General features: G+C 43.4%; 2 protein-coding genes across 5 annotated transcripts in view; one reads left to right on the forward strand and one right to left on the reverse strand.

The window, feature by feature from the left end:
- Positions 1-14,463, reverse strand: agfg2 (ArfGAP with FG repeats 2). 2 transcript variants are annotated; one of them, XM_073474768.1, is made up of 14 exons: positions 14,105-14,358; positions 13,161-13,254; positions 11,143-11,258; positions 9,498-9,642; positions 9,018-9,138; positions 8,805-8,909; positions 7,098-7,130; positions 4,600-4,848; positions 3,813-3,885; positions 3,672-3,715; positions 3,394-3,474; positions 2,455-2,574; positions 1,167-1,237; positions 1-1,051 (listed from the first exon to the last, which is right to left on the reverse strand). In XM_073474768.1, exons 1-14 carry the CDS (start codon positions 14,269-14,271, stop codon positions 1,004-1,006), a joined length of 1,467 nt encoding a protein of 488 aa, XP_073330869.1. In that variant the 5' UTR covers positions 14,272-14,358; the 3' UTR covers positions 1-1,003. The 2 variants fall into 2 exon arrangements, with proteins under 2 accessions (XP_073330869.1, XP_073330870.1); XM_073474769.1 differs by lacking the exon at positions 7,098-7,130 and having other exon boundaries at positions 14,105-14,463.
- acap1 (ArfGAP with coiled-coil, ankyrin repeat and PH domains 1) overlaps positions 13,231-22,583 on the forward strand; it is a 24,901-nt gene continuing 15,548 nt past the window's right edge. The window contains exons 1-3 of one of the 3 annotated variants that reach the window (XM_073474767.1): positions 13,231-13,291; positions 18,954-19,065; positions 21,996-22,053. In XM_073474767.1, the coding sequence (XP_073330868.1) occupies positions 19,013-19,065; positions 21,996-22,053 (111 nt within the window). In that variant the 5' untranslated portion in view covers positions 13,231-13,291; positions 18,954-19,012. Of the gene's footprint in view, positions 13,292-18,457; positions 19,066-21,995; positions 22,054-22,583 lie in introns of those variants that run through there. The other 2 variants (XM_073474766.1, XM_073474765.1) reach the window with 2 other exon arrangements.

A 22,583-nucleotide genomic window follows, 5' to 3' on the forward strand; every position in this document is an offset into this window, starting at 1 on the left:
TGTTTTTTAAGAAGCAACAAACTGATTTTATGAACATGAATACTTGTCATTACAAAGATGTTGTTACATGAATCTCTCTTCTTTTTTTCTTTTATTTTGGCAGAGTCAAAGGAAATAAACTTTCGCCTCAGTGTCAACCGAAAAAAAGGAAAAAAGAAAAGCGAGAAACATTTTGGTCCGGTACGTGAAAAGCGATGACGTTTCCATACACATTTATGTATTTTATTTTGAAATTGCTTTTACATTCAGTAGCATCTCCTTTTAGCCCTCTAAGCGCATGCAGCCTAGGAGTGGAAAACACACATTTATCCTTCAAAAAGGAAACAAAACAGTGACGAATGCATGAACATGTTCCACACACACACTACAGAGAGAAGCCCATCTTATCGTTCAACGCTTATTCACATGCATCAGGACGCTGTTAAGGCTGTTATGACCATCTGTGGAAACTCGTGATGCCGAGTCTCAACTCGCTTTTTCCTTTGGAGAGTTTTTCAAAGACAACATGACGTATTTACCGACGGGCTGTTTTTTATTTTTTTCGCACTTTTAAGCAGGAGATGAAAGCAAAGTAGCAGCAGCAGCAGCGACATGTGTGTGTGTGTGTGTGTGTGTGTGTGTGTGTGTGTCATACTGTATATGTGTGTGTCTGCAAAAATCATAGAGGCTTCGTTCACTCGTGACTCCCACAGAGCCCTGAGGTGGCGTCTACTGGCACACAAACACCTTTTGACATACCGACAGCGAGGAGAGGGGGGCAACACTCTCGCACATACATGAATTTCATAATTACATTCACACGTAACAAACACGTAAACACAGACAGAGAAGAGAGAGAGAGAGAGAGAGGTGGGAGAGGAGGAGGGAGGAGGAGGGAGAACACCTCCCCCTTGAGGGTGAAAAATACTCTGAAGGCATTGAAATGGCAGCGACTCCTCAGGTTCACTTCTCCCTCGGTTCCCAGAGATGGATGGGTTGGCTGATGTGACGTCGGGAGCGGGGGTCAGATGAAAGGGTTTCTCGACGTCCCTCGACTGGGGTAAACATTCCCCTGAGAGACACGAGAAGAAGAGATGACTTTACTACACTTACTGTGAAAGAAAGCATGCAAAACAGTACCGGCTCTCTTCCTCGGAGTGCGCTCGGTTCCACTTGTTCTAACTCACCGTGAACGGGTTCACCGACATCGGCCGGGGGACTTTGGGCTGAGAGTCGGACGCGGGGAAAGAGGCAAAACCTGCGACACACACAACAGGACAGAAAATAACATGTTGAGAGGTGTGACGACAGAACTGAAACCAGAAACCGCAGCCGAGAACACGAGAAGCAGCAGCACTCAGCGTACTCGTCGTGTGAATCGGTATTCCTGAGCTGTTCCAAGTGGTGTCTGTTGAAATGATGAGACATCTGAAGTGTGTTGGTGCCTCACAGCTCCTCAGTGTTTGATCGGCAGCCAGGGCACATACAGTACAGGTCGCACCGGCAGCCACAGCTCTAGTGTGTGTGCAGGTTTACAGTTTTAAAGGTGCTGTGTGTAGTTTTTGGGAGGAAATTTCAATCAGAAGAGAAAGACTGAATGACTGAATCAACTGAATAAACAAACTGACCTTAAAGGACAACATATGTGGCGGACCCTGCCACCGGTTTAGCTTCAAACAGTGTTCTGGGGACCTTATTTTCCTCTGAGAACAGCTTGTTTATTCAGTTATTCCCTGAGTTTGTATTATCACTTCATTAATATTGTAAATATTAAAATTCTGAGTTTGAATTCTTCTTCTCCAAAACTACGTAGTGCCCCTTTAATTCATGGGTTGTTTTTTTTTTTGTCTTATTGATTAATCTGTGAGAAAAAGCTGTCAGAATTTTCTGTAGCACGAGGTGGCATCTTCAGATTGTTTGTTTCATTCAACTAATAGTCCAATATCAAAAGATGGTCAATTTACAATGATGCAATGACAAAAAGAAGCTTGATGAATGATGTTGTAGCAGTCCCATTGTTTGAGACTTGCTGTCTTTCTTTGTTTTGGGCTGATTTTCCAAAATCCCTCAACACTAATTGCAGGGGATTCAGATCACCTGTGTGCAGGTGGGCAGACTGACTCCTGATTGAGGAGTGGAAGCAGCTTGGGGCATTTCCCTCCCAGCCAATCAGGGTGTGATGACACCCTTTTTTGTAAAGGCTTAAGAGAGGTGGGAAACGGCACACAGGTGGCTCTCACCCTCAGTCTGAATCTGTCCCTGACCCGGTAAGAACCTCATTCCCTGTAGATTGCCAAGATCCAGAAACTCAAATATTGAATTTTCTGAACAGAAGTTGAGTTTAATAGAAGTGCTTTTTGGTCAAAAACAATACAGATCCCAAAACATACAAAATCAAAACCACACACAAAATGTTGGACTTAAATAAAAATACATTGGAACAAAGAAGAAATAAAAACAAAAATGTTAAGTTACCGTTGGCTTCCTGGTTGCTCGCTGACTCGTGAGGAAATGCATTCTGGGAAGCGGGTGCCGGGAAGGAGGCGGACGGAGGAAAAACGGAGGTGGGCGAGGTGACGAACGCACCGGAGTCACCTGGAGAAAACACACGCGCCCACATACAGTGAGATCAGACACAGCTACACAGCTGAGTATTGTACAAGTAAAAGTGTCGTTGCTTTACTGCTACAGCTACTTTGGATGCTTTTGATTTGTTCGTGTGTTCACCAGGTGGAGCCTTAAAGCAGTGATTGAGGGCCACAACTAATATTTATATTAGTAACCAATTATTTTCTTAATTAGTTGTTTGGTCTATGGAATATCAAAAATGGTGAAAAAAGCCAATTACAAGTTCTGATATCCTCAAGATGTCGTCTTTTTCTGTCCGACCAACAGTCCAAAACCCAAATGTATTCAATTTTAAGAGAATATGAACCCACAAAAACAGCAAATCCTCACATGTGAAAAGCTGAAACAAGCATGTATTTGCATTATATACTTGATTAAACCACTAAAAATATTCTTCTTCTTGAATTCTTGTCATTTGATTTTCTAATGATCGATTAAGCAGTCAGGCGACTACTTTTGTCATCTCTGAACGAAACATACTTTTACTTTGACTTCCAAACAGCTGATAAAAACCAAAAATCTTTCCAGACCAGCTCTAACTGAAAATGACATGAGATATATTTTGCTGAGCACTGGCACTATATAAATAAAACTGACTTGACTACTCTGAGATCTCAAGACTTTTTCCTCTGGTCACCATCTCCACCATCACCATCTTGAAACCAGTGAGTATAACACGGTTAAAAGTCCTGAAGAAAACACGTGCGGTGACATTTTCCCTTCTAAAAAAGCTGCAGGAGGAAGTGGCGGAGAAATGCCAGAAGGACCCCCGAACATGAGTCTCACCTCCTGATGCGTTGCTGAAGGGGTTACTGGGGGAGAGGGCAACGGGCTGCTGGGAGCTGGAGCTGAATGGGTTGGGGAAATCTGAGACACACAGGGAGGGAGAGAGAGAGAAGGAGGGGGGAGGGAGATAATTCAGAGTGTGTGGTGGCACATTCCTGTCTATTGGAACCGACACGGCTCTGAGTCACACACATGCATCCTAATTAAGGAGCGTCGGACAGCTTTAAAGGAGACAAGAGCTGGATGTAAACACGCTGCAGTTTGCGTTTGGTGCATACTTGCAAAGGTTTGGGAGCTGGAGACTGTGTCGACACCGGGGGAGCTGAGGAAAAGTAGGAAAAAGAAATTAGAATGTGACCTTTAAACAGGAAATTTAAAAATCTGTAAGCTGATTTGAGGTTTTTTTTTTTTGTCTCTACCTGGCAGGAGTGGAGCTGGACGAGAGCCTGCTACCGAAGATGGTGCTGTACTGCGGAGGACCACCAGGTGGAGCTGCAAGCAAGCGTTTCACACACAAACCATCAGCTCGGGGCTTTAATGAGAGCTAATTTAAGAAGATCAAGGCTACTTCTACAGTGAAGTGTGTGAAAAAAAGAGTTCAAACAAGTCGATCTTGAGCATGTAAGTCATCGGGAAACAAAAGCATTACAAATCCCCCTGAATAAAATATCGCCTCTGTGTTCTGCTTGATATGAATCAAACTGTGACCGGGGCACAAAATCAATAACCTCATTACTCTGCCGGGCTGAAGATGAAGGCGGAGAACAACAAATGCTTCTTGTAGAAAAAGCTCGAGGGCTTCTCACATGAGTCCTGTGCATTAAAAGCCACCGCCTCGGTTATTAAAGCTGATTTTAAAAAACGTATCAACGAGCTCCTTTGAATGAGAGCGTGCATGATCCGGAGCAAACACAATGAGCATAATTCAGCTCCTGAGAGCCTCGGCATTTGGAGTAAGGATGTTATGCAACCTAGCTGAGCTGGCCGTGACAATCTGCATCACACGCACACTTGAACTCTCACTCGGCCTCGCTATCTATCTATCTGTTAGCTCGTGGTGGAAGAAGGTCCTTTACTGCAGCTCAAGTGTCAGTACAATAATGTCAAAGTACTCCATTTCAGCTTCTTTTTTTGTAAAATACTGGATACTATTTTTCCAGAAGTAGCTGACAAATACTGATACTGTTAAGCAAAGCGTTTCCCCACCTGTGGTCGGTGTCGTGTCAGAGAAGACGCTGTCCAGCTGTAACACGGCGGCGTATCTGTCCATGGCGTTGGAGCCGCTCACCGGCGGCGTCGTCGTCGTCTGCCCGACACCTCCGGGCTGCTGCTGCTGGGACAGAGACTGGGGCAGAGGCTGCGCCTGAGGATGGTTCAGACCTCCGAAGTCAACGCTGAGAGACTTGGGGAAGGCCCTGAAGGGACCCGTGGCCCCCGAGGCTGATATTGTACGACCTGGGAGCGAGAAAACCAGACTGAGATTTAGTGCACAGACGGGATGTTGCAATGTGCGATTCACAATGTGGTGCTTTTAAACCTGAAGGACCAATATCGACTATTATTATTCCTACTAAAGCGTTTTTAAGAAGGAAAAAATGAGCTGAGGGCTGAGCAGCAATCCCTTTAATCTTCATCGTGATGTGGTAAAACAATATAATTACATGAAGTGACTCTCTGTTGCATTTCTATTTAAATTAAAGCAACAAAGCAAATATAAGCTTAAGAAGTTTTATTACAAAACGAGACCGAGACGTGATCGTCGGCTCGCTTCAACTTCTGTTTGTAAAATATCTTCACTGAGCCGAGAGCTTTCCACGAGAATCTATAATTACACAGAACTGCAGATGTTCACATTTGCATACATTTAGATTACGAGCACTGGCAAACCTCATCTGCTGATGAAGGTCGTGAGCTGATCAAAAGCTCCCGAACAGCCACTAAATGGACTTCGGGGTGAGATTTTTGTCTACTGCTGATCAAGGCCAAGAGTGAAGAGGGAATACACCTCAAAAAGGGACATTACAAGGCCCATTTAGTTGTAGTTCTGGAGCTTTCAGTCATTTCTAATGAGCTTCATCAACTCCACCTGCTGAGGAAGTTCACAGGATGTGGTCGAAAGTGCCAGAACAGCTACCAAACAGACCAACAAACTCATACCGAGCGATACTGTTTTTTCAGCTGCTGTTTCAAAGGTTGTGAATGAATTTTACACCTCACAAGATCCATTTAGTGGCATTTCTTTAGCTTTTCCGTCACATTGAGCTTCATGCGTTAAATTTTCCATTTTTCTGAGCTCTTTAAGAACTTTCTCGCCCCTTGTTGGTTTAAAAGCAGAGGTTCGGTGTTCATTGTTGACCTTGCAAACAGCAGCTGGAAAACAATTTCAACACAAAGTCCGTTCAGTAGGCGTTCTGGAGCCGTCTATCACCTCCGTTTTTAAGAGAAAGCTTAAAAGTGCTCAGAAAAAAAAGCGTCAATTTGAACATCTACCACGGGGCAAACTCCAATCCGTTAACGATCATGTGACGCGATCAGAAGCTACTGAGTGGACCTTGAAGCGAGACTGTGTTGTCAACAAATACCCCAAACTCCAGATCAATCCACGGACACAAATCTGATTCTGTGTGAGCACATGTTAAATACTAATGTAGCAATTGTACCATCACTTGAATGACACAAAGAGTCAGAAGCTTCAAGCCAAACCACATGAAACAAACATCAGCAATTCATCTCATGCTATTTTAACATTTTCATGCTAAGAGGCTTGTCAAACGCAGGGTTAGCTTGACATCTCAAGTAGCGTAAACAGTCAGGAAGGTTAAGGATTAACAAAACAATCGAAAAGGCGCAGCAGCGAGCCATTCTTGGACGGTTTTCAAGCGCACCAACCACAAAAATACAGTTGTTAGACACCAACAAAGGCAGGAAACTAGCATCTTTAGCGAGGTAGCAAGCTTTCCACAAACATTAGCCACAAAGCATGCTAGGATCAGCCAAAACTGTTAGCGTGGGGATACAAAGGAAAAGGTCTTGTTTTCTCTAAAAACAGCCTGTGCTGTTCCCCTGTCAGCTGAGGAGTCAGCGACACAGACCAGACCAGACTTGACACAGTTTATCTGGAGATTTAAAGCATGCGAGGAGTCGAGGCTGCATGTTTCTGGTGTGTGATCATACTCTCCTGCAGAGGCTTTATATCTGCAAACATACCTGAACTATCTGGGATTCTTGTTTGGGATGTCAAAGTGTGTCGTGGGATTACAGCTGCGCCCTACATAGTTTTTAAGTGCTTCAACGCCAACGTGGTGCGAAATATCAGCGGCCCTCTGCAGCAGCTACGTCCTAAAAATAGCATTACTTTAAACTTGTTCTTTTTCCTCTGAGGGAGCAGTGTGTGTGTGTGTGTCTCCTTGACCCTCCCAGCCTTCAGATCTGGGCTTTGAAGTGGGAAAACCTGCCCGATGAAGAAAAATATCGACCCCAATTGCAGCATGTGACACTGGCCGGCCGTTACTCGGACGGCTGTGTGAATGTAGAGCGCTGTGTCTTCTGTCAAACTGCCCTAAAATGAAGCCAGATTCACATGCACGGGAGGCAGCGCGGCACGCAGATCGCCCGTTCTATTATGAATGATACAGCACAGAAGAGCTTATTGATCCCAGCCATTCAGCACACACTCAAATGCATCGGCTGGTGCCGTGTCTTACCTAAAGTGAAGTGGTTTTTGAAAGAGCTACTGGCTACGAGGTCGGGGGAAGAGAGGAGAGGGAGACGAGGCAGAGAGGGGGAAGAAGGAGGGATAAAAAGAGAGGAGAAAGTGTCACTGACGTCATATGAAACCCGCTGTCCCTGCTGAATTTTTGCGATTCATGATGATGACATGGAGCCGTTTTAAACCACCTATAAAGCCGCAAATTACGACTGCGAGCGAAGTAGCTCTCTCTTTGTCCTTCTCCTATGTGACACTTTGAGCCAACAGTGTTGAGCGGACGGTGGCGTCAGCGAGAATCAGTGAATATCTGCACATTCTTGAAGACACGATGTCGCCGTGCGCTGCCAGATTTTACAGCTAGAGCCTCACAGAGTAGAATAGAAACGTGTGGAGTGTCTTATTTCATCTATTCATGTAGATAGATCACATTCAAGTGCAACAGAAGGAGGAATCAAGTTAGTTTTGGACATTCATCATCAGTGTGCATTCAGAACAGGCTACTATTGTTATTTCATATTAGTCCAAACCATTTTACAGAGCAGAATTGGCTTCCTGTTGAAGGTAGAAGGCAACAGTTAAAAGTTATTATGGTGTGTAAGATTTTACAAGGTCCATTATTATATAATATATATATTATATAAGGGGAAAAAATCACAGATTAAATTAAATCTGCCTGATGTCTGACTAGTTTGTTTTTTTAAATGGATGTTGTGTAGGTGTATTGGTATAAAAAAAAAAGGTTAAGGTTTCCTTTTCCTGCCTGCCTCCTTGCCAAGTCTTCAGGATCGCAATGGAAATAAATCATGTGACTTCACTGAGATATCAGATTAGAGTAGATTAGATTGGATTCTGTTGCCATTTGCACAGGTACAGGTCAGCACAGGTACTCAGGAAGTCTTGTGCGTGTCATCTTTTAACACGAAAGTCAAAGGAAAGACAACCAGAGGAGCACGTACATTAAAAAAAGTAGGGAAAAATACAGACTTTTATACATAAAGTACACCCTGTGAATTCTATAAACTGTAGTTATGGTGTAGTGTGAGGCACAGACTTAAAATGTATCTTTCTAGTAGCATTTCTATTTCTATATGTAGATCAGTGTACAGTTGTCACATACTGTAGTTTTAATACACATATTTGTACAGTTATTTTAAATTATTTTTAGTAGTTTATATACCCAATTCTCCCCTCGGGGATCAAGAAAGTATCTCTAATTCGGATTTCTGATTTCCGTGTAGTGTATTTTAATTTATCAAATACAATCTGTCAATCCAATTAGTAGTACTTTGCCGAAACTCTTTCCAGAAATAGATGAAAGCTGCTTAAAGGGCAGCGCTGGCATTGTTTTATATCCTAGTTTCAACAAATCCCATGAAAACCCCTGAGCCAAGAAGACTTGGCACATTGGTTCCTCCTGAAGATACAAATCTTTTAAAAAAAAATGTCACAAATATGTAGTTTGACATTCAAAAAAAGGCTCAGTGATTTCCTGAACCACCTGGGCACTGTAGTTTTTAGCAAATGTCACACAAACAAAGGGAACGTCGTGCTTTTTTTTTAGGGACTATTTTCAGCGGAGGATGAATACACATCTGATGCTCAAGTAAGCATTTACAACAGCAGGGCGCTTTATGTGGGATTGATGAAAGGGTTTGAGTATGTTCATTTGAAAACCCAACGAAGGGGTCAATGGGGGACACACCTGAGGGCCGTGGGAGGGCGGGGAAGGAGGGGGCGTGGCTCTGAGCTCCGAGCGCTGACGACAGGGAGCCCGGCCGCTGCCTCTCTATCCCACACAGGGTGGGATCTATATCAGAGGGAGACAAGAGACAAAGAAAAAGCAAAAACAGGTGAAGCGATCGATCACGCTCGGTCCAGAAATATCAACTCGTCTGATTGAAGGTCGACCCCCGACCTTTCAGCGGGGGGTCCCTGAAGCTTTGGGAGCGCGACGGCCGAGCGGTGAACACGTCCGTCCGCATGTCGGCGGGCGAGATCGCAGGAGCTCGATCCCATGACGGCAGCTGGGACTGAGACTGCAGGGCGAGAGATAGAAGAGAAGGAAGCAGATGGGAGGTAGAAAGAGAGACACAAAGGCAGAAGAAGAAGTGAGTCTCTTTCATGCTTTCTCAATAATTCATAAGCAGCAGCTTTGATGTCGAGGCTACCTGGACCTCTCGCTGTCCGACCATCGGTCTTTGTCTTCTGTGCTGCAGTGTGGAAGTGAATTCAGGTCGTTTCTTCACCTTCAACTCTCTTCTTCTTTTCTGGGCACTCTTTGTACTACTTGTCTCTTTTTCACTTCCTCTTTTTCTACCACACCCACCCACTTTCTCTCTTGAATCCTCATCTCATGCCGTTACATGCACAGTCAGGACACATTAAGCTCTCTCACCAGTGGTCTTGTAGATCTGGCGTTGGGGGGCATGTTATGCGAGGGGGCCTGGTTCGCTAAGGGACCATGAGAAGGGGGCACTGCCTGGACCCCCGGGCTCCATGGACCCTCGACGTCCCTCCGGTTCTTACTTTTGGAAAAATGCCTGAAAGAGACGGGTCATACAGTTAAAATGAGACTGCGTGACTAACTGGCTTCATAAAAATTAAGGCTTGAAATTTAATCGGTGGTCCACCTCTCCAACATCCTGACAAAGAACGCTTCTGAGGCTTGAAACTGAACCTGAAACAATGACGGCTGTTTTATTCCCACCATGAAAGCAGCTTTTATCCTCGAGCTAATTTTTCTGAGTAGGCGTCTCCACTTCAAACAGTGAATGTTTAAATTGGGAACAACCGTCATCAGTTGTTATTTGGATCTAATTTTGCCCTGTGATGCCCTTTAGATTATAGAGCAGAAAGAGTTCAGTTAAACGTTGAGTTTAAATCCATCTGTTTTTTTGGCAATTGATCATTTTTCTAACTTTTTCCTGTAGGTTCTGTAGCAATGCTAGCAGCTCTGTGAAGCTGTACTGAAGCACAGTGGTGCTATGAGCTAAAAGCTAATGCTAAATAGTAATGAATCTGTTTGTCAACTCGTGCTTTTCCATAAAACCATAAAGCCCATTGAGATGCATCAACAACAATGCTAATACGCTGATGTTTAGCAGATATAATGTTCACCATCTTACTTTAGCATGTTAGCATGCTCACATTCTCAAATTAGCCATAAAGTACAGTTAAAGCTAATGTGTAATGTCTTTAGTTTTGCTGGTGGATCATTTTCAGAAGTTTTGGACAAAAACAAAACTTTCACTTTATCATGACGCTACATGAGAACTAGGCTACATGCTAAAGTCAGCAAGCTAACATTCATACCATGACTTTACCGTGATGTTACTAAGCAGGTATAATTTTTAGAGAGCATTTTAGCATGCTAATTTTTGCTATTATATGCTAGGTAGAGTCATTAGTTTTGCAGAGGTCATTATCCGAAATGTTGGACAAATTAAAATTTTGACTTCATCATGAATATGAAAAGTAAGCTTAATGCTAATGCCTGCATGCTAACATGCTGACAAATATTTCGCAGGTGTAATTTTCATCCTTGGTGGCATCTTCATTTAGCATGTTAGCCTGCGAATATTTGCTAGAAGTAGCAAAAGTAGAGCCGAGGCTGATGGGAATGTCATTAGTCATAAATTGTAAGTGGCGCTAAATAAAAAGTCTGGCAGTCATCAAAGTGATTTTGGTTCATCCAGAGGGGAACATGAATGTCTGTAACAAGTTACTTGCCAATCCATCCAATAGCTGTTGAGACATTTCACTAATAACTACAGTGGCGCTAGAGGAAAACTAAGTGTCACCAAACCCATAGGGATTCATCCTCTGGGGAGCACGAATCTCTGTGTTAAACTTAATGGTAATCCATCCAATAGATGTTTGTCTCGACCAACCACGCTGCTAGCATGACTGAAAATCACTGGTTCCAATGTCTCAAACTCATAAATCAGTCATTAAAACAACCAGTAATTGCTGTTATATTATCTCTAAGCATTTACTACTACTGCCTGATCACGTGCTGCAGATACAAACAGAATCCTCACCACTTTTTCTTCTCATATTTGTCCTGGAGAAACTCTTTGAACTTCTGCGAGTCCTTCATGTCGGAGCAGCCGTCTGTCTTTGGGTCAAACACACACAGCCACGTCCTCCTGCCGACCTGCACACACACATTTTAAACAGAGAACAGTCAAAATTTGTGACAACTCGGAAGGTCATGCGGCAACAGGATGGTTCGATGTCTGACAACGACCGCTCATATTGTTCGACATTTCGTCTCGAAGAAAAAAACACCAACAGATTTTCTCATCAGTGATTCACATCCGGTGCAGGAGTCAGAGTGCGGCAAATATTAGTGCCTCTGATTCACAACTGGGCGGATCACTCTTCAGGGGATGATGTGGAGGAAAAGCTGGATGGCAGACGCCTCTCCCCACATTATACTTGACTCACTCACTCACACACACACACACACACACACGCACATGCGCGCGCATCCCGGCCAACAGAGAGCTGATAAAAACGGCGAGCACTCATCTTGATAGCCTGAAACACTTCACTCTTTGTGATATAAGCTCATGAGAGAGTGCTGCCTACACCAGTGGTTCCCAAAATGGGCTCAATTATTGTACATTTTTAATAAAGTTTCATCTCATAAAAAGAACGAGGTGACATTTACTGACATAAAATTTAGGAGGTTGATTCGAAGGAGTATCTGAAGTGCTGAAGCTATAAAAACACAGATCTACAGTCAGGGTTTCAACCCAAGGCTGCACAGATTTTAATCTTTAGATTTTTTTCTGCGTCTGACTTTTTTGTTGCCACAGTATCAAAAAGATATTGAGTATTGCTTTAAAATTTTAAACGTTTGAAATTCTGGTATCTTGAAAACCTTATGTAAACCCATCAAAATGGAAGAAATGGGCAATAAACAAAAAGATCCACATTTAAAGCACTGTTTAATATGTGATAATAACATTAAAGCTGGATTTTTTAGGCTGATTTCGATAGTTTTGACAATTTTTGAAAAAATAATTTGGTGACTTTTTTAATCATCGATGAATTGTCTGGGTCATTTTTATAATTCCATCTTTGAGACTGCTGTTTTTCTTTGCCTTATGTGTAAAATTTGGAGTTTTAAACTGTTTATCAGACAAAAAAAAGCTAGAAGATGTTACTCTGGACTTCAGAAAACTGCCACTAATCTGCAGATTAATCAACAATAGAAATGATCGTTAGCTGCAGCCCTAATCTGCTGATGATCTAATTTTTTTTCATCACACAAACAAAGAATTATCACGACGACCTCTTTCATTTGTTCCTTTAAAGAGACCAAAGATAGGTGCTGAGCGGAGACATGAAGGGGTGCCCTGGTTTCAAAATGTTTGAGAGCAACTGACCCTAAACACACTTTACACACTACATACAGAGGAAATAGACGTTGGTTTGGGTGGGACAGACAGCGGCGGGCCTTTTGTTTCTTGGCACCATGTGAGCTGGGCAGATGCATTCTTCCCAAAAAAAGCCCGACCACAAAGACTGGTTCAACTGGTAGCCATGAGGGACGGTTCATATTCCACATCGGGACCAGAGAGTGAGTCTAAAAGCTGAACTTTAACCAGCTCAGTGTCAATAATGGAAGAAAAAACACATACATTCGGGATCGACTGATGTGGTTTTATCAGGGCCAACACTGATACTGATTATCAGTAATCAAGGAGATGGATAACCAATATTTGGAGCTGACAGTGCTGTATTTTAGCACAACTCTGAGGTACTTTCACTTCAGTATTTTCACTTTCTGCTACTTTACACTCCCACCGTCCAACATCTATTTGACAACTTCAGTCACTAGTTGCTTTTGCGGATTCAGATTGTGCAGCGTTGACAGCCCAGTAAGACTCGTAACCAATCAGATGGTGTTGTGGGCGGGACGCTGAGTGACTACAGATGTCACATTCATCTAATTCATCAGCAATCGGACACAAAAACACAGAATATAAAGCCTTTTTTTTTTTTTTTTTCATCCATGCGAGGTGAACTATAAGTAACCGTCACTCGCCTCGTTGCCATGGTTTTGGAGGAATTCCACTTCCTGTTGGGAGAAGGTCGTCATGGAGATGGACTTGACTCTGTGGGGAGGGTTGAGGCCTCTCCTGGGACACAGAGGAGAGACGGAGGAAGAATTTGGAGGTAAACAAGGCATATTAATGAAAAAAAATACAAAATCAAAACATGTGTGGTCAATCCTGGCCTCTGAGAGGGGACAGAGCAGGTGACAGAGGAAACCAGTTGACACGTGACTGTGAATCTAAGGGCAGGATTGGTGTGAAACAGGTGCCACACACTAACACACACACACACATACACACAGCCCAAACATATGTTTTCAGTAACCACAACCTCTTATTGTCTCCATGCTGGAGGGAGGGGACACACAGTGGGACAGTGGAGTAGGCAAGATTGCGCAATAATAAAGTGCTGAAACCGTCTTCCTGAGGAGTGCTGGGACTGGGCTGGACATGCAGAACAAAATGAGACAACACACACACACACACACACACACACACATAAACGCGCGCCCACACTGGAGGGGAGCCTAGAGAGAGAGAGAGAGAGAGAGAGAGAGGGAGAGAGAGGTAGTGTCAAACCTGCACCATGACGAAATGAACCGTAACTCAGAGCTGGAAAATGACCAGCTATAGCGGCGTGTCGCTTATGAAGCTGCTGGAAGACACGCACGGGGAGAGACAGAGAAGAGGTGGACACTGCGTAAATGGACGTCTGCACACATGAGCTCGGGCTGTTGGTTGCACCGCACCAACACCCCCCCACCCCCCCGATGAAGACATAATACACAGTATGGATCTGGCTTGTGGGTGGTGCATGGTGCAATCTCGGGCCCTGCCACCACTTTTGTACTCTATGTGTTTGTCCTCGCACTGATGCTAAATGAGAATAAATTGAATAAAAAGCCAGGAGGCGCGGCGGGGCGTGTTAACTCACAGCATTCCGGAGCACGACGTGCACACGAAGCTGCCCACCGTGATGTCGGTGTATGTCACCCCGGGCTGGTTGCACTCGAAGCAGTGTTTGTTTACTCCAGACTGGGCCAGCTCGCGGACCTTGCGGGCGCAGATCTCCTGGTTGTCCCGGTGCTTTCGGTTCGACATGTTTGTTGTTTTTTTTTTGTTTGTTTTTTTTTGTAATTTCCCCCCTGAAGCCTGCCCGGCTGACAGGCTCGCCGCGAAGCCGGTAACCCTCCTCCTCCGTCTCACTACATGGAGCACTTCACGCCCGCATTATGGAAACGCGTTTATGCGGCTTCACCCTCACTGCGAGACTACACCGAGGAGAGGGAGGAGGAGGAGGAGAGGCGCGTCAAGCTCGCGACCAGGGGACGTGCAGGTACGCCGGAAGCGCGAGGGGATTTCCTTCAAAGTAAGAGCGGGTGACAGGTGACGCTGTGCAAAGCGGGGAATTGTGCGCTCGGGTTGCCTGTTTCTTTAAAAATTTGCTCCAATATCACCGCTGGTTACCTCATCAAACTGTTAGTAGGTCAAGGTATTTTCCAGCATCTCTGTGTGTATTCTGTGATTCAGCTGTTTTCAGCCGCTTTCATTCAGAGAGACTGAGAAGTGTCAAAGGACGACCCAGAAAAACAAGAAACTCTCACCGCAAGGTCCACTTAGCAGCTGTTTGGGAGCTCTTACCCTTCAGCAGCACATGGAGTATGCCCAGTTGTCATAGTGATGTTAAAATGTCCTTTTTTTCCCACCTCTGTCATCCATGTTGGTTTAAAGGAAAAGTTCACCCAAAAATGACAGTTCAGTCGTTATCCACTCGCCCCCTTGCCGATTTAAAGTCAGTCGAAGTTTCGTAGTCCGCAAAACATTTCTGGAGCTTCACAGCAAAATCAACGGAAGTCGATGGGGACTTGTTTTAACGTGACAAAAAAAAACAACCATAAGAGAACATAAAATGGCTCCATGCAGCTCGTCTGGAGTGATCCCAGTCTCTGGAAGCCCTGACATCACAAATTGATTCGAATGGACACTATTTACACTCCTGACGTGTGGTGTGTTTAGTTTAGCAGCTAAAATGAAGATTTCGTCTTAAAAAAGAGTGCGAGTAGCATCTTCTCAAACCAATTTGGGATCTCAGGGCTTGTATGGAGCCGCTTTAGCTTTTTTTCTATCTACGTGGGGGTGAGTACATAATGACTGCATTTTCATTTTCGGGTGAACTGTTCCTTTAAAAGTTGAGATTGAACTTAATCAGTTGAGTAAGATCATGTGCTTCTATTAAGAGCCTCACAACAGGTCCTAGCGGGTTTTGTATTTATTTGTCTGTTTGTTTTTTGAAAAGGCCGGTTTATAATCTGAATAGGCTGCCTTGTGTAATACAAAGGCTGGATTACAAACAAAGCAAAGCTGGCAATGCTCCGGGGGGCGCAGACCCTCGGGGGGCCCTGAAGGCCCCAGATTGTCTGTGTAGCAAATACTTTGGTGTCATTAGCACATTTGTTTAGTAAAATGCGCCTATAAAGCACAATAAAACGAGCGCCTTGAGGTGGATCATTTAGTTTTTACGTTCTCACGGTGGTCTGTCCTGTTGAGAGAAATCTTGTTCTGTGTTCTGTGTTTTTTGGGGCATTTTTTATGACTTTGCTTGATAGCTGACAGTGAAGAAATGACAGGAAACGAGGGGAGGGAGGGATGGGGGGATGACATGTAACTAAGGTCGTTGGTCGGAGATGAACCGAGGAGTGTCGGGAACCTAAAATCTGGTTCTGATTCTGATTCTTAAACAGAGTTGTGTTTGAATAAAGGGATGATAGGGACCCACTATTCATTTTTGCCCCAGGTTTTCTCCCAGAGAAGGTTAATACGTGTGATACAGTTGATTTTAGTTTTTGAAGGTTGATGCTTTAACATCCCAGTCGTGGGCGCAGGATGATAAAACAAATCCCATTGAGCTACTTTTGTGACAAAGGTGCCATATGTTACATATTTTCTCCAACTATGTCAACGTGAACAAGTTGAGCACTTTAATGACAGCTAGGCTTTTATTCTGGAAAAACCCGTGACACCTGAAACTGTCTCTAGTTTGACACTTGGACAGATGCGTAGGGAATCTCCTGTCAGAGACAAATTACAACCTGTCGAGCAGCCAAGTTTAACGTGAAAAACAAGCGTCTTATTGCTCCTTCAGAACCGACTGTGTCTCCTGAGCGTGTGACTCCGCTGTTTGCGCCATTTACGCACACGCCCCCCGTTTTTTGGCGCATCGCTGCGCTCCTGACGCTCCAGCGCGCCCTGGAAAGGGGACAGATTATTTTCAAGGGGAGCTCAGATGTGGACAGCTGGGGAAAGGGGAGACACAGTAAAACATTTTGATGAATGCATGAAGTTAATTTAAAGTTAATTGATATTCTCGGTTGTGTAACTCACAAACAGACCGTTTCTTCCTGGAGCTGGGGTTGTTTTCTTTTTGAACCTGTTTTTCTGGCCATCAAAACAGTTTGGGATCATTAAAAAAAAAAAAAGCTCTGTCTTCAGGAAACATCTCCACTCTATTTATTTTGATGAAGCAACTTAGCAACACAACAGACCCAACTACGCCCTTTCTCTGACGTCTTCCAAGATGAGAGACTTCCACTCACTGGCACACAGACAGAAACAGCCCGACCAGATCGGTGCGGCGGTCAGTGAAGGCATCGCGGTGCTGTAATCCCTCTGACAGATAGACTCTCAGGGAGAAAGAGATTAACGACAATATAAACCAAAGTGAGGGAAGAATACAGACACATTGTTTTCAGATGAGCTAGTTGAGACCTGCAGTGACTGTTTGTGATCACCAGGGGGAGTCACACACTCCATGAGATAGATAGATAGATAGATAGATGGATAGATAGATAGATAGATTGATTGATTGATTGATGGATGGATGGATGGATGGATGGATGGATGGATGGATGGATGGATGGATGTTTGTACATTACAACACAGAGCCCAGGCAGACCAGCCTGTTGAGCTGCTGTAATTACACTTCCCTGCTCAGCAGTCAACCACAGGCTTCAGAGTGTCTGACTACAACAGTCTGTGGTGATGATGACAAAGTGCAGGTTGCTTATTTAATGTTGCCCAACACCTTCAGATGGGTTGTTTTTTTAAAGACCTCTGAAATATGGAAGCCCCTTCGCACCAATACTCCTGGTCTCACTAAATATGATTAAACTGTTGAGACTAAGTCGATTCACAGGTTTAACTTTGTAAGTCTTTTTACAGTGTTTGAGGCTGACGCCATTATTATCAGAGAGTATACAATTCTGATCTCGATCGATATATTGGCAGATATACACAATTTTTTTGCGGTGATACTTTGAATGTGAATCTGGAGGCCATCTTATGGAACTATTCATTACATTAATGTAAGTTTTAGTCAACAGGCGCTCTGATTTTGCACACAGCAATATCAGTATCTACTGCGACCTCGCACAATCTAGGTCAAACTTTTTGCACTACCGGATAAATCTGGTCTTCACCTACTTTAAAATCTGTCACACTCTAGTTATATTTCTATTCACACTCAATTATTTTATCTTAGTTTTATTTTGTCTTTTAAGTACTTTTAGTATTGTTTGTTGTTTGGCACCTACAGACCGCAGCAAATTCCCCGTATGTGTAAACTTACTTGACGAAAAATCCAATCCTGATTCTGATTCTGACGCCTCGTGCTGAAAAGAAGAACATAGTTCAACTAGAAAAATGCGACTTGGACTTCCTGTCTCACAGTCATTATACGTCTTTGATATTTTTTTATTTATTTCTCATAATTTTAACTCAGTATCTCATGAATATGATTCAGTAAGTCTTCTTTTTCTTTTTACTTTCCCTTTGTTTTTTAAGTATTGATACTGTATCACGTGTTACTTGTTTTTCCTCTTTTTTGGCAGGACTGGGCTTCCATAGAAATCCTTCACAGAGTGGTTAAACTAGGATGTGATAGGTTAGGCAGCCTTCTTCACACCTCAACAAAAGGCCAAACAGACGAGGTTGTCAGACAAGATTACACACCCAGTCTCTCTGGAAGTGAAGCTTACATTTCACACACACAAACACCAAGTGAGGGAAGATTTCCACTTGGCCTCCTGTAATCTGACAGACATGGTTTCAAATATCACAGTTTAATTAAAGAGCACATTTGAATGATGCAACAGAGTGTATATTTAATCTATTATTTATATCAGGGACTTTTTTTTTTTTTTTTTTAGTATTTTCTGCAGTTTCCTACTTCAAAACCACCATGAGTAAGAAACCCGGAAATAGTGAGATGTCAGATGGGGGGTTGGACCTCGTGTGTGTGTGTGTGTGTGTGTGTGAGTGAGTGTAGAGAGAGAGAGAGAGAGAGTACTCCAGTCTGCACCCTTGGGAAGAAACATCCAATCAGCCGGCTGCCATCTGATCTGATCTTCCACACATCTGGGTGAATATCGATCCGTGTTGATCAATCAGGATACTTTACCCCAGAGAAGGAAAACTTCGCAGCATCCTCTCTCTCTCTCCACACACGGGGCCGACCTCCTTTTTTTTTTTTTTTTTTTTACATTTGCCGGATAAAAATGGTAATAAAGCGGTGACAAGTCGTCTTTCTTTTTGGCTCGGATGTGCGACGGAGGAGGTTCAGATCAGGCACACGGTGTCCCTCCAAGAGAGAGGAGAGAGGAGCGAGAGGGAGGAATACAAATTATACGTGTGAAAGAAAAAACCGTCCGACGAGAAGAATGAGTCGAGCTGCCGGTGCGGAGCCTTAAAAAACCGACTAGACTCAGCTTATTTTTCTACTCCTCCAGAGCCAACAGCAAGGAAAAAACCAGGATTCAAACAGTGTTTGTGTCGGTGAGAGAGAAGGATGACGGTGAAGCTGGACTTTGAGGAGTGTTTGAAGGACTCCCCGCGCTTCAGGTAAGAGTTTCACCTGTGCTTTGGTGCTGATAGTGATGTAGTCAGTAGAAAAGTGGATGAATCACATTGTACTGATTCAGGAAAGAGCTGTATGTTCTTCAGTTATGTTCATATGTGAAGGTTAGTGGCGTTTCAGACTCTGAAAATGCGTTTAAAGGGGCACTGTGTAGTAATGTAGAAGGAATTCACACTCAGGATTTTAATATTTACTTTATTAACTTGGTGATTGTACAAACTCTCTTTCATAACTGAATAAACAAGCTACTCCCAGAGGAAAATAAGGTCCAGAACACTGTTTGAAGCTAGAGAGGTGGCAGGGTCCGCCACATATAAACAAAAACAGTATGAAATTGTCCTTTAAGTTAAGATTCTGTATTTTCTCACTTAGTTTGTTTAGGCATAAAAAGATTTCAAAGTTTGATAAAAAAATTTTCCCTAAAACTAAATAGTGCACCTTTTAAAGCGTCCTGATTGGTCAGTTTGAGCTGCTGGTATGAGTCCCTCTGGGTCTGAGGTCAAGCTTTAGGGGTCAATGAAAGGACTGAGACACTACATGCAGGCCTGCAGGGCTGATCGCACTGATCTCAGGTCTGATACTGCATTTCGATGTGTCACTGAACCACAGGAAGCTTATATCAGGCCAGGAAACTCAAGATGTTTCATTTACATCAAAAGTCACAAGAACTTTCCTGACGCAAGCCGTGCAAAGAGCCGCTCGCCACCTCGTTTTGAACCTCGCCAAAAGTCCTCAGTGTGCCGTCAGTGTAAAACCCTCTGCACGTCATTCGGGGTCTAAATCAATTGCCTTTCAACACAGCGGCAGCATCTGGTGTAATCAAAAGGGAAGTGTCGCTAAATTGGTTTTGCAAGCAGCTCATGAGAGACTCTGGCAGAACTTGGGTGTGCCCTGCCCTCACAGTTGTTGGCATCCTGCCTGAGTCACAGTAGCTGCTGGTGTGTCTCCACCAGCTGATTTGGCATATTTCAATCCTGAGCCCGAGCCCTCTGTTTCTCCCTCCCTTGGATTCATGAGGCTTGCACAGTGGTGGAAAGTTTGAGCTGTGGCAGCTGCAGCGGTGGCGAGGTCTCGTGTAAGGAGGAACGAGGGAAAGGGAAGGAAAGGAGGGAGGGAAGGAGTCAATGAAACAGATAAGCAAAGGAGGACGGAAAAAGATAAAAAAAAAACTGCCCTGACAGCTCGGGACAGCCACTCAAATGTGCTGCTTCCTGTTGCTAGGTAACGACGAGGTGGGAGGGCAACAGGAAGTGAGGCGAGATGTGCTGAGGTGATCAACAGGAGAGACAGGAAGTGTGTTTTCTGCGGGGACAACCACGGCGGAAACTCAGCTTTTAGCTAGTCTTAATTTGCTTTCTCGCTCTCTGAGAGAAATTAAAAAGAAACGAAGGAGTCTTTTCATCTTCCTCTTGGTGTTTTCCTCCCTTTTAACTCTTCTTTCTTTCCCCGTCTCCTTAGCTGACTTGTCATTTGCTCGTGTTTCCATAAGGACATGACCTCAGACTTTGATTCAAACATCCCCGCACTAACAAACACAGAAACACAAACCCTTCTACTGTCTGTTCTGTCCGGGGCCCTCCTCCTCCTCTCTTCTCTCTCCACTCAGTCTTGCCTGTTTTTTTTTTTTCTTCTTCCTCTGACTGTCTCTCTCTTTCTGTCTCTCTGTATCTCTGTACTGTTGGTGGAAGGCAGCGGAAACCACATGGTTGAGCTGTTGGTATGAGTAGAGATGAGAGGCGGAGAGATACTGACTGTTACGCCAATAACCGACAAACTAGCCATGCACAGGACCTCTGAGGCACTTTTGTGCACATACAGTGTTCGAGGAGGCCGGCTCTTGTCCTCGAACACAAAACTTAAGAGTATGAATCCGTTGCCGAGCACTGAATTCTTGCAGGAAGGCCCAGTCTGCAGGCCTCCGCAACATTTCCATGACAGACGACCTAAGCACTGTTCAGACCCACAGAAATGTAATTTTGAAATGCTGCTCCAGATCTCCTAAAAATACCCCACATGTCAGGCTAAATTACAATGAAGTGAGTATAAAAAGAAACGCAGGCATTTTGTATGTGATGTAACGACGCAGCCACAAGTTCATTGGCATGAAAACCACAAAATATACAGTGTTTCATGTGTTTGAAAGCTTGAGGGGGAATTCTACGGAGGCAAATGAGGGCCAAATGTTTTCTCATTTTGAAAAAAGAAATTATATATGAAGGAGCTAAAATTTGTTGAGTTAAAGGCATTACTTTGAATCCTGAGAATTAACACATTTAGCTTTAAAAATGACATTTCAATTTCAAAGTACTTTTTATACTCTTAGATACACTGTTTGATCCAAGTTATTGATCAATACACATTGCTGTAAATGTGCCAGAGTTAGCTAGAAATGCTATGTTTTAACCTTTTGTTCCTGGACAGATGTTACCCTAAAAAAATGAAGATTAAAAATAAAAATAACAAAGTTATTGAAAAAGTTTATAAGCCCTTAATGTAAATAATTTGAATAAAAAAGAATATTACTGTTTGTAAGTAATTCATTATGCTACATTGTTAGCTAGAAAATAAAACATGTAAAGCAAGAAAATGGGACTATTAACAGAGATATGTGCTGAATAAGACAACAACAATGTATGAAATGTTAGAAAATTGTTTTCAAATATTAAAAAATAACCTTTCAACCCTGTAAACCTTTATTCAATAATTAATCAGTCATTAACTTATTGTCTATTGATTAATCAATTAATTACATAACTTAAAAAGAAAACTTTTAAATGTTTGGCCCTCATTTTCCTCCACAGATGCAACATGAATATGGAAAACCAGGGTTCATGTGCTCTTCTTTATTGTGTTTATTGTGACCTCTGACACCTGAGCTCTTGTTTATGACTTTGTGTGTTTGTGTGTGTTTCAGAGCTGAAATCGAAGTGGTCCAAAACGATGTGAGTGAACTCGAGACACGGCTAGACAAGGTGAGATACATACACAAATACACCTACACACACTTTGAAAAAAAATCATACTGACTTACTGCTCTACTTTAAAAAATGTTCCCTTTAACACACAAACACTCACATACAGACAGCCACAGACAGGTATCAGTTGTTGTTGGACACTGGCTCCTAAGACAGTGAAGTGAGAGGCGGGCAGTGGTGATTGAGGTATTTCTCACCTGACAGCGAGCAGGAAGTAGCTGCAGGTGCTGCTTCCCCATCGTATTGTCCCAACAGAGAGAACTGCGCTTTGTTCTGCTTCAGTGCGATAACGTATATTCCCCATGTCGTGTTCGTGTTCACACATGTTGGAGTTTCAGATCTATTCATCTGATAGAAGGGTCACATGCTGCGTTTCTGTTCCCTGATTACACCGAATAGGCGTTCATCAAAGTGTCCTGTCACGCTGCGCTGTTCGTGACTCTGCAGCTCTGCCTCTACTGTACAGTTTATCAAAAAAACAAAACAGTATGGAAATACACTGGAAATCCCAGAGAAAGCACTTAGTT

The sequence above is a fragment of the Pagrus major genome, chromosome 10, assembly GCF_040436345.1.
Source record: "Pagrus major chromosome 10, Pma_NU_1.0".
NCBI classification, from domain to species: Eukaryota; Metazoa; Chordata; class Actinopteri; order Spariformes; family Sparidae; genus Pagrus; species Pagrus major.